Genomic DNA, 11905 nt, shown 5'->3' with positions numbered 1-11905 from the left:
ACATGGACACAGGCGGTTTCATGACCAGTGGTGTTTGGGCTCAGCTCAAGGGAGTCAGCACTACCAATCACAAGCAGCTGTCCCCACTTACTGCATTTCCTTGTCACTGTGACAACCCTCAGAGGACAAACACAGATGAAAAAAAGAAAAAGGCAGAGGGTTTTTACTGGTCAAGCTGAACAAATACAGAAATGACTGTGAACCTACAGACCAGACAACAGGTAGTAGTATTACAAGGTAATACCATCTGGTGACATTATTCAGTAGATCACTGTTGCAAAAAATATTAACATTGTATTGTTTGCTTTTTTGATCTAGTATGCTTTGAAACAAAATCATTTGCACAGTTTGTCCTAGAGGCCAATACAAAACAAAGGCCTTGTTCATGAGGGTAAACCTTTTAAGGATTACAAATGTAAATAGCCGTGCCAGGCTCTATTAAGTATTCTACATTTAAAAAGGCTGATGTGATTTATTTGTCTCAAGATTTAGGCTCAAAGAAAAGTACAAAAGGAAACAAAACTATGACCAGTTTTTGCATTTTGTCTCCCAAAAAGTTTTTTTTATTTCTTCTCATTTTTAAGGTTCAGTTAATTCTTCAGCTTGGAAACAGCAGGCAAGAAATGACATGGCAAATGTATTTGTAAATGTGGTGGTGGAGAGCGCTGTAAATTAAAAACAACATATGTAAATAGACAAAACACAAGCAAATTAGGACAGAGGTGTTTCCAGGGGAAACAAAAAGTGAAAAACCTCACTGGGTTTAAAGCCTTTGTCTGCAATGATATTGGAATCATGCAATCAAAATTTTAAAATAAACAAAAACACACACACAAAAAAAATTATATTTTAGATCATTTTTTAACACCATGATGAGTAGCTGACTTTGTTGCATTTGTGTTCGCAACATGTTTTGTCACTCAGAAAAAAAGGGAATTTGATTTTATTTTGATTGTATCTGCTGAGGTCACTTAAAAAAAAAAAAAAAAAAAAAAAAAAAAAAATATATATATATATATATATATATATATATATATATATATATATATATATATGTATATAAATTGTGCTCAATTCCATTTATTGAATAAAGATGTTAAAAGACTACATAAATTAGCCATAAACCAGCATACATAATATGGCACACTGTGCCACCAAAAATGTATTTTTAAGTAAGAAAAAGTCCAAAGTAATTTGTTTTCTCAGCCCCCATACAAACATGAGGAAACAATCTACAGGAGGACTGCCATCTAGTGGAACTAAAGGAAATAAAGCGGTTTATATTTGCCTTGAGATAACCTCAATGATTTTCCTGTCTATCATAAATGATGTCATTGTGGTTATTTGCAGATGGAAATATGGAAACGGTGTAAAAAAACAAACTCATTGTAAACATCCAACACTGTTATAAGGGAAAGAAATCTACAAAAGCCCCATTTGTAAGAATTTCCTGGTAGTTGGGGGTGTTCAGTTACACTTTTACAATGTCCTATTCTCTTTTAACCTTAATATGTGACAATAATAGTGGCAGTTGACTGTAGTTAAACTTACCTCATACTGTGGGCTGTGGATGCAGATGTTTGCATCTTTCCCTGACAGTAAGCTACACTGTGGTCAGCTCCCCCACTGGCATATCGGACCCAGAGTTAGGGAACATACACACAGTCTGCTGATGGCTGTCTTATGATCTGTCTCAGCTTCTGAACATCAGTCTTCACTGCAGTCGTCCACACTGACTGTAGTTGAGGAATTATAATTCCTTGAGTTGAGTAACATGAGACATCACTGAAGGTTCTTGAGTTTTTCCAGACTGGCAGTCCTGGCCTCGTGCTGCTGCTGTTTCTGTTTCTTCAGGTGACGGTAGGCCTCCACAGCTCGCTCCCTCTCCTCCTCCATGATTCTCTGTCTGGCCATGGAGGGCTTGGTTGTGGAGCCCACTGTGTGGCCTAGGAGGGAGTTGAGAAGCAGCTCCTTTGAAGCCTTCTGGATGGTGGAAGCAGAGGAGAAAAACACAATTACCCACTTAATCAAGCATCAAGACTACTGAGATAACATGATAAATCCACAGAGTTGTTACCTGAGATTTCACCTGAGCTTTCTTGGGTTTAGCACTCAGAGAAGGTGGAGCCATTGAAACTTCCCCAAAGGGAACATGATCTACAAAACAAAAACTATCAATTACTTATATAAAAAGAAACAACATATTCATCTGTGGCAACTTTTTTAGCCACTTTGTGGCTATGCAACCAGTTAGAAACATAACACTGTATATTTTTATGATAATCTTGAAATAATCCAGTAGGTCCCTTAGATTGTTGGGAAACAGTCAGCTTGTGGTGCCATACACAATTAAAGTGCAGAGATGGAACCTACCTGCTGGTGATCTAAAAACATGTCTAAACTATAGTCAGTCAATATACACTCTTGTAGTAAATCATAGAAGATAGAAGCACTCCCTCACATTCTTTGTTGTGGTAACTGTTCTTAAAAAAGATGCATTCATTACCTACAAACATCTCTTTTTCCATCATGGCCTCCTGCCTGTTCAGTTTTTTCTGCTGTAGCCTCTGTAATCTGACTTTATCATACCTGTAACAAGACAGCAAGGAATAAATAAATTAGACGATCATCATTCAGGAATGTAACACAATTCTATGTTATTTACTGTTACCAGTGACATTTAAATACATGTTGTGTTTTACCATTGCATGTGATAAGTAAAGCAGAGCTGACTGATTAATCAGAAATTACCTTGATAAACAATTGATTATTTGGGTCATTTTTCAAGCAATAGTGACAAACATTTGCCTGTTGCAGCTATGAGGACTGTAAATAAAATATCTTAACTTTTCTGACTGTTAGTTGAGACAATACAAAACATTATAGGACTTTGACTTGTGCTCTGGAAAACTGTGATGGATATTTTATAGATACAACAACCAACTGATTAACAGGGAAAGATTAATTGATAATGAAAATAATCATTAGTTGCAGCTCTGATATAAAGCACATTAGTATTGAGCTAATTTACAAGATACATAGTGTAACTTTTTGTTGTATTTAAGCTTAAACTGTTGCCAGAGATGACAAATTGTTAGAGCACATAAAACCAGAAAAGATTGCATTGTTATCTCTTCATTGTCAGTGAGGGGCAGTTTTGCTGTGCTTGTGTCAGGCATATGAAACATTAGCCATTTGGTTGGTACTCTAAGCAGGAGGATGCAGTTTAAGAGCCTCAGTGCCCTTCACACGACATCATGATCAGTGTACTCACTCTTTCTTTTTCTCTGACTTGCCCCTGTCTGCGGGCCTCTCCTGTTTATCTGCATCCAGTTCAGGTTTTCTGTCCAATTGGTTCTTGGTGAGGAAGAGAACATGTTTAGTCGCATTCTCCATGCGCTGCAGATAAGCTCTCTCACTCTCGCCCTTTCCCCTCTTGAAATGTGGCACAGGTATGTCTCCATCCTGGGAATCCTCTGGCTTACCTTTAGGGGAGATGGCTGAGAGACAGAAAACAAATTCCTTACTACCTGCAAAACAAATTCATGACTTAAAAGTATAAACAGTACTCACCCTCTTTTAGCTTTTTGGCCCCCAGTGAACCCTTTTTCATTCTCTCCTTGCTCTTCATTATCTCTCGGAGCCTGAAGGGGATGTGTTTGAGGTGGTCCTCTTGTTTGGCTTTCTTGGGTTTACCATCTCGTTTGAGCTTCTTATCACTGAAATGTACACACATAACAGTCCGGATAACGTGTAGAGAAAAAAGGGAAATAAATGTTAGCTTTTGAAGGTAGTATATGCAGGCACGTGTCCTCTCTTACATACAAAAAAGAGTTTAACAAGTTGACTCTAGCTCACAACTAACCTAAGAAAGCTAGTAACAGCTAGCTGCTGTAGCTAGCTAGCGGTTCTCCCCTTTAGACATTAGCTTCTTTAAGTTACCTTGCTTGTTGTCCGGTCTTATCCGCTTGTTTTCCTGACTCGTTAGTTTTGTTCTTCTTATTCTTCCCCATGTTACCGCACTTTAATTAAACGTGACAAAACAACAACACATGTAGAGCAGCGTGTATGCCCTATAACCTACGACCCTACAGCGTAAGCGTGAGTGATAGAGAAATTAAAGAGCTCTCACTCTGTGAGAGCTTTTTTCGTGCACCGAAGGCGTTTCCAGCCTGTAAGGGGGAGACTTAAACGTTGGTGGTGGCCTAATGTTGAGCCTCTTGCGCCTTGTTCCTCTCCTATGCCGGTTTAGCTGTAGTTTCATGTACCCTACGTGTAATTGATTTGGATAAATAAAGTATATGATGGATATAGAAATCACGCCTGGTTACTGGTTTATTCCAGAGTGAAAGACATAGAGATAATAGACGATCTTTTCGACAAATGGACATCCTGATTGGCTAAAGTAACTACTGTTACTCCTATCTGCCACCACTAGATGACAGTGTAGTTCATTTGACCATTGAGACATCTCACACACCGAGGCGTCTTAAAACCATATAAGATCAATACAGCCTGCAAAATATTTACAGTCCTATTTGTATTTGGAGAATTGTATTTGGAAACAATAATAAATAATAAATAATAAATGACGTAAATAATGACGTTAAAACACTATGCCAAGTTGAATCTGACTCAGGAAAAGGTTGATTGACAGAACAATAATTTGCAACAGTTTTGATATCTTGATTAATTGTTTAGCTGTTTAAACAGACAAATATGTTAAATATTTGCGAAGTCCAATTTATCAAAATGGATGATTAGTTGTAAATAATTGTATTATTGTACTTTATTATTAAAAATGAAAAAAAAGTGGTGGGTTAGGTACTATTTTACAATGGTAGATGAATGAGTTGAGCTAATTACTTAATATACTGTTGGGGAGTGTTATTCTATAGGTATATCATATGTTTATATGTAAAAATTGCAAAGTAACTGGTAACTATTGCTAACTATTGATATCAAATGTATGTATGTAATCACAGGTTTTTGTGATTATGTAAAGAATACTTGCTGAGTCTGTTTGTCTTTGAGAGAGGACAGCGAGAGTAAATGAACCACAGGAAGTGTGTGTCCGTACACGTGTCCCACGTGCATGTGTATGAATGGTAGAATAGAGAGCTGTAGTAAACCATCAGATGAATGAACGAGGTGTGTGTTTATGTGTGTGGAAAGTCGGGGGGGGATTACCAGTGAGACGCAACTCAATCTGAGAGACTGCTGATGAAAGGAGAACTGCTTCATGTTCTTGCTCGTATGTTCTCGGCTATAGATGTTGCATAATATTGCAGGTGGTGGGGAGATACTGAGGATCATGGGACAGTAAAATCCCACAGCTCTGTCCCTGTACTGCACGTCTCTGGAAAGTTGTGGAAATATGCAAATGAGATCCTGTTGGACACCCCTGCACACATTCTCATTGTTATTCTAAAAACATCTGTACTTGTCTCTGCTGTCATGTCATTCAGTCTCAGCAGCAGTGAAATCATATCCCCTCGACTTCCTGTCAGCCAGTCCCTAATGAATGTGCTATAACATATATAATGTGTGCACAGTTGATGAGGGCCCTGCAGTGTATCGGCTGATAGCGTCATAATCTTCTCAGAGTCTGAGGGGTATAAGAAGGCTTCAGTAGACACATCTCATCATGTAACAGCAGCTCGGACTTCTGCAACACTACCAGCTGACATATACAGCGACACAGGTGGTGAGTATTTGCAGCAAGTAAGATACTATTTTTGAGCAGGAAATGGATTTCTGGACATATGTGCTTTTTGGATACATTGGATACAAAATTATATTATATATTATATGTCATATATAACAGTTTATGTCACACTGTATTTTGACTTCAGTTGTGATTTTAATATCAGTAAAATTATGAGAAAAGTGCATGCTTTTGAAACCTATTGGTAGTAGTAGTAGTGTGTCCAAGAAAAATCCAGCCATTAATTCTGCTTTTATGATGCCAGCAATAAACATTCAATTGAATTTATGCATTTGTCAACAAAAACTGAGCAATATAAATTTTGTATGGCAAAGCTGTTGTCCTGCGTCGCATTAGATTGTACAGGTGTACCAAATAAAATGGTTGCTTAGTGTGTTTTTTGTAACAGTGAGTGTTCTTAACAATATTTAGAATATTACACAAAACAGTTTACAGCTGTAGTTCAATTGTTTGCACAAAAAATGGAAAATCTTTTTTTGAATTTCTTTGTAATTTAATCACAAGTTATTCATTTAAGTTGTAAAGTTTCTTTCCAATACTCCTTTCACTTGCAGACAATTAGATTGTGTACTTTATGAGCTTATTGTCAGGTTAGGACCACAAGCAGATTCAGCATGTCCTCACAGTAATCTGATTATGAAGGCACTGTGAAGCTTAGAGGCATTGTGGAGGGTTAATCAATGATGTGAGCATGAGATTACAGGAGTGTTGTTTGAAGCTGTGTATTTCAGATATTAAGTTATTTAGAATTGTTTGTAATCACATAATGATAATACATTTTGTTAAGCGAAATATCAAAATAAAAGGTTACGGAAATTGATTATTATTCTTGAAGGTAGTATTGTTAAATTTGGCCACCACTGTCCCATTATAGCTCAAACAACAGAAACATGGATTTGGATGTGCCCAAACCTGAGGGGAAGACTGGCAGCAAAGCCCCCCTCAGAGCCACCGCTCCTGGATCCCCACGCAAGGGCCCACCTAAGTTCAAACAGAGGAACACCCGCCAGTTCAAGAGCAAGCCTCCCAAGAGGGGCGTCATTGGGTAGGCCTTACTTACTTACATTTTTGCATCATTTAGAGATTTTGTCTACAAAACACATTTAAACTAAACCACAATTTCCCTTTAATAAAGTCTGTGAATTTCTTTCTTTCTCAGCTTTGGAGAGGAGATCCCAGGGATGGAGGGTCTTGGCACCGGTAAGGAGAATGAACATAGTTATTGCATAATAACACTAAAACCGATACACAAACTACACAACTTTTCCTTTTTGTTACTCATTATTTCTTCTTTCTTTTTTAGACATCACTGTAATCTGCCCATGGGAAGCTTACAGCCACCTGGAGCTACATGAACTGGCTCAGTATGGTATCATCTGAGTCTCTTCACTGTGAAATTATTTTTATATTCACCAAAGGGAACGGATGTAGAAAGTTTAGCAAATAGATTTCATCCCCCCCAACAATCTGGATCATCAGTACTGGCTTTGTTTGAATGGTAACCACACACTAAAGATGTAGTATGTAAAATATATGTCTGCACATTGTGGATTCTGTTCATTGCCTAATTTATTTTTATACTTTAAATTTATTTTCATAAGACTCTCAAGCTGCCATTTTAATACCCATAATCCACTGATGCTGATCAAAGTTGCAGTGGGAGCTGTAACTGGATCCTTGCTTGCTGGCTTTAAATACAGGGTTTCTGCACAGCTGTCAGCATCATATTTATTATGTTTAATCAAACCCAGAATAAAGCTTGGAATTTTTTTAAACAATTTCAACCATTTTCCTGTTCTTCTTTCTTTTCTTTTTTTGCCAAACTGAATAGTGCTATATTAAACCATGCTACTGTGTTTGAAACATTACGAAATTTCCATTATATAGCTTTATTTGTCCCTTTTTAAAAGAAAAGTGAACCACAAAATAACGAGAACAGTGCATAAGTAATTCAGGGTCAATTAAATCACCACCTGTTCCCACTAAGTTAGAATGGGTTTCTTGTTTTGCATTTTGCAAGTTCTTAAAAGAATAGTTTGGAGAATTGTGCTTACAAAGAGTTACAAAGTTATAACACTAATTCTGCGCACATGTCTGTAGAATAAATATAAAGCTACAACCAGCAGCTGGTTAGTTTAGCTTAGCATTAAGACGGGAAACAAGGGGAAACAGCTAGCCTGGCTCCTCATCTGATGGCCTTTTGCCAGGGTATGAAGATATACAAGATGTTTCCAGGAGAAGTGAAGGTTTTTACAGTGCAACAAAGGTATAAAACACATTCTGTAGATTTAGAGTCAGGAAAGGCCTTGCCTAAATTTGATTCTTTTGATGGAATTTCTTTCTGAACCAGGACAGGGATTTTTGCCTGCAGAATAACGCACTTTGGTCAGCCAACTCGACATTTTAAAATGATTAGTTATTTTTCTTTTCCTTTGGCAAAACAGACACAGTAATCTGAGTGTTTGCAATCAAGTTGAACAAGGCCAGAATCCAAAAGCAGTCAGCAGTCATTAGATATACAGTTGTATTCGTCACATATAAACTTTATGCCACTGGATGCTTTCCAGCAGTCTTGTAGTGATAAACAGAATCACAATCTGGACCCCCAGTACGACAATGCTAACCGTTCCTATCAGGCCTTCGTGCTGTTCGATCCAGCGCGAGATCCCCCCAAGACAGCCACCCAGGAAGATCACACTCTGAGCAGTAAACTCATCAAGCTGCTGGGCTCCAACGCCACACTGGGAGTTCCACACTGTGCCGTTTTCTAGAGGGTCAACGCAGCACGTCGCAGGGACACCACAGGCCAGCACTCCTGGAGCTGAGCAGTTGTAATATCTGAGGAAAGGAGAGAAAAATATCTGTGAGGAGCACATTTACTTCTCAATGCATTCCTACATCATGACTGGTCTTTTTTTTTTTTTTTTTTTTTTTTTAAATAAACACAGTGTGTCCAAGTCAGTCACACTCTACTCACATGTTGACCTCCCAGTCACGGTAGTTATCTGCCCCACAGCACTGCAGATTTGACTGAATCTCATCCGTGATGAACCTCAGATCCAGATCATCCTGGTAGCGTGCCATGGCAGCTAACATCCCAGACCGCAGGTAGCCCCCAATCTGATCTTGCAGACTGTAGGCCAAGATGGCAGCCAGCACCTGGGCTGTGATGAGCACCAGCACCGCGGCAGAGAACAGCTTTAGTAAGCAGCAGTTCTCTCTCAAGGCGCCCACGCAGCCCGACAGGCAGAGAATGGTCAGCACGAAGCCCAGAGTCACAAGTATCAGCATCGGGTCGGTGCCGATGCTGCCGATCTTCTCCTGAGCAAACGATTCTTTGCTGATGAGGCCCCACATACCCAGGCCGAGAACCACAAGGCCCAGGACTGTGAACACCAGATTGCACAGGAACAGGAAATATTTAAGGAAGTAGTCCATCAAAGAATAACTGTAGTTGGGTTGGATCCTTGTGAATACAGGGCTGTCATGGTCCTGTTCATTGTTTGTCCCTGCTTGGTGAAATTCACTGGTGACATGGCCAAGCTCTGCAGCATCCTCTTTTGCAGAGCCTGCCTTTGGATATTCAAGAATTTACGTAAATACCAAAGTTTTGAGAACTTTGAGGTACACAATATTAAGAAAGGAACTTCATGTAAGAAAATAGAAATTCTAAAGCGACCCCTTACCTTTGGTATGAGTGGACTGGTCTCATTCTGCGTGTTGTCCCTCCTCCACCACGGCAAAGGAATCTTTTTTATCATCAAATATCTCCTCATGTTGTCAAAAACTGGGAGACAACCCTCCCTGTGCCTTTATCTGGTCAGAATGACAGAAACTTAAGTGAAGCATGGGAGGGAGGGGGAAGCATTTGCTACAGTGCAAGCATAGGGTCATGTGAGCTGAGGTGGAGTAACCATGCAATGTCTGGGCCCCGGGCTGCTGCTGTGAGACGTGGGATTTCTTCATCATGTGAGAGTCACAGTGAGGGGATTAGACGGTTATCACAGCATGTACGAGAGACTCACACACACACACACACACACACACACACACACACACACACACACACACACGAGTGGGACTCAAAAAAACCAGAACAAGAGACTTTTGATGGTGAAGTTTAGTTACATAAACGTGTCAAGGTTTTCAGCTGTTGTGTATTCATTCAATTGGACATGGAAAAGAAAAAGTGGATAGCTAAAGGAAAACTGGTAGGTGCTTCATGGAGTTCAAAAAACTACATTTTGTAACACAAAGTCATTTAATTCTCACAGCACCTGATAGACAATATACACCATACAAAAACTGTTTTAATGGAGCTGATGATTGAGTTCCTCGTCAGCTACAAACTTTATCTCATGTGTTTGGACCGTCAGTTTCCTGACATTTGTTTTGGATGGTTCCCAAACTGGCAGTTGAGGCACTCACGCAAATGGCATGCAAATGACTTATTTTTATTATTTAATATTTTTTCATGCAAATTAGCGGATAATTTTACCTCCTCAGGGCCCAGTATAACCTCACGCACACACACTGGCCTTACAAGTCTAAAAGGTTGGGCACTATAGGGTCCAATTTACACTTGTCACAATAAGTGCTTTGTATTTAACGCATGCAATTTAACGTCATTTTGTTTACACTTAGCTACATATATTCATTTTCATTGGCACAGACCTAACTGCAGTCTACCTTGGCTTTCCCAGGCTGCATGCAAATCAGGGTCCATATAACAAGGACTATTTTTCCTAATCGTTTCAAGGGTTTCTGGGAATGACCTTGATGTTTATCACTGTAGCACTAACAGACACTGCATTACTGTGTTTAAAAGGTCAAAGGTCGTCAATACACATAAGATCTGATTATCATGTGAGCTATTTATTGTCAGTTTTTCCTCTCAGTTTTGTTGCTCTTAAAGTTAAAAGCTGTTTGGCTAAGAAAAACAGACTGGTCAGGTGGCCCTGTTATGATGGGATGGAATTTATTTTGCCAGTTGGAATAGAAAAGATCAATCAAAGTGTAAAATTTCCACTAACCATCTCAACAGAGTTAAGATAGTCCAGGCTGCTCTGGTGTACGTCCAGAGGAAATAATCCCAGAGAGAGAGCAAAAAAGCTTTGTGTGCATGAAATATTACGTCTTTGCTTGAATTCAAGTGCATTATAATGCACTTAAATATGAATATGCTATAATGACTGAAGTGTATGTACAAGAACCTGGAGTTTTAATCTGGAGGAACCTGAGGTGATTTAACACTGCTGAGCACAGTGAGCAAATCTGCTTGTTCCTTCCACCTCATGTCTGCAGCCTTGATCATAAACAGCAGCTTTCTTTTATGAGAGTGAGAAAAGGTGATCCAGGCTTGTTAATGATGTTTTTTACAGACCTCTGCTTGGCTATCACTGTGTTTTAGCAGAAACACAAATCACCATGCAACGCTCTCCCACGTAGTGTTGTTATTTTCCTACTGTTCTGTGTTTTCCTACTTGACTATTTATGCCACGTGGAGCCACAACAACTGAAAAAAAAAAAAAAAAACGATTCCATGATCATTTCTGATAGCTTATTTCTGATTTCATGTCTTTTCGTTTTATTTTGTAAGTATTCAGTACTGATATTACAGTTATCAGTTGTAATAACCACACTAATAATGTTTTGTATGGTAAATATTGATGCAAAACTTATCCTGGTTTACGCTTGGATGGCAACAAATTTAGTGAGTGTTGCAGTATTACACTGTGACCACTGGAGGGCATTGAACACTCACTATAAACCTAAATACACTCAGGTCAGCTGTGAACTCCACTAGAATCAAGACAGACATATATGAAAAAATCTACTGTATAAAATCTTTTCAAATAAGAGAATGAGAATCAACAGTGTTTCTAATTTTGTCAATAATCAATTTTGTAATTAGAGATGGAACAAAAATTCCTAAAGGTACTTTTTGTTAAAGGGTTGGTTACTGTACTGCAGGTGTTCATATACAAAACTGTATATCATTAATACAGACATATTAGAATTAGTACTGACAAAACTATGAATAACCTTATTGATACCTCTAAGTGATACAAATAAGTGTATGTCTAAATATCATAATTATTCCCTCTGAATAATATATGCTACCCATAAATAAGAGTAAATGTGATTAATTCATGAACATTTTTTATTACTTTTGTA

General features: G+C 38.6%; 3 protein-coding genes across 3 annotated transcripts; 1 reads left to right on the top strand and 2 right to left on the bottom strand.

Annotated features, from left to right (window-relative positions):
* Positions 1 to 532: 532 nt before the first annotated feature.
* Positions 533 to 4104, bottom strand: ccdc137 (coiled-coil domain containing 137). The gene is made up of 6 exons (XM_018704555.2): positions 3943 to 4104; positions 3574 to 3719; positions 3275 to 3500; positions 2507 to 2589; positions 2078 to 2157; positions 533 to 1983 (listed from the first exon to the last, which is right to left on the bottom strand). Exons 1-6 carry the CDS (start codon positions 4011 to 4013, stop codon positions 1783 to 1785), a joined length of 807 nt encoding a protein of 268 aa, XP_018560071.1. The 5' UTR covers positions 4014 to 4104; the 3' UTR covers positions 533 to 1782.
* Positions 4105 to 5829: 1725 nt separating this feature from the next.
* pde6ga (phosphodiesterase 6G, cGMP-specific, rod, gamma, paralog a) lies at positions 5830 to 7512 on the top strand. Its single transcript, XM_018704562.2, has 3 exons — positions 5830 to 6773; positions 6888 to 6928; positions 7032 to 7512. Exons 1-3 carry the CDS (start codon positions 6619 to 6621, stop codon positions 7106 to 7108), a joined length of 273 nt encoding a protein of 90 aa, XP_018560078.1. The 5' UTR covers positions 5830 to 6618; the 3' UTR covers positions 7109 to 7512.
* An 85-nt stretch (positions 7513 to 7597) lies between these two features.
* On the bottom strand, positions 7598 to 9539 carry LOC108902621 (tetraspanin-10). Its single transcript, XM_018704560.2, has 3 exons — positions 9415 to 9539; positions 8706 to 9301; positions 7598 to 8566 (listed from the first exon to the last, which is right to left on the bottom strand). The coding sequence occupies exons 1-3, from the start codon at positions 9502 to 9504 to the stop codon at positions 8260 to 8262; spliced, it is 993 nt and encodes a 330-aa protein (XP_018560076.1). The 5' UTR covers positions 9505 to 9539; the 3' UTR covers positions 7598 to 8259.
* Positions 9540 to 11905: the final 2366 nt, after the last annotated feature.

This window comes from Lates calcarifer, linkage group LG11, assembly GCF_001640805.2.
Source record: "Lates calcarifer isolate ASB-BC8 linkage group LG11, TLL_Latcal_v3, whole genome shotgun sequence".
Lineage (NCBI taxonomy): Eukaryota > Metazoa > Chordata > Actinopteri > Centropomidae > Lates > Lates calcarifer.
This window is presented reverse-complemented; position numbering and strand designations above follow the sequence as displayed.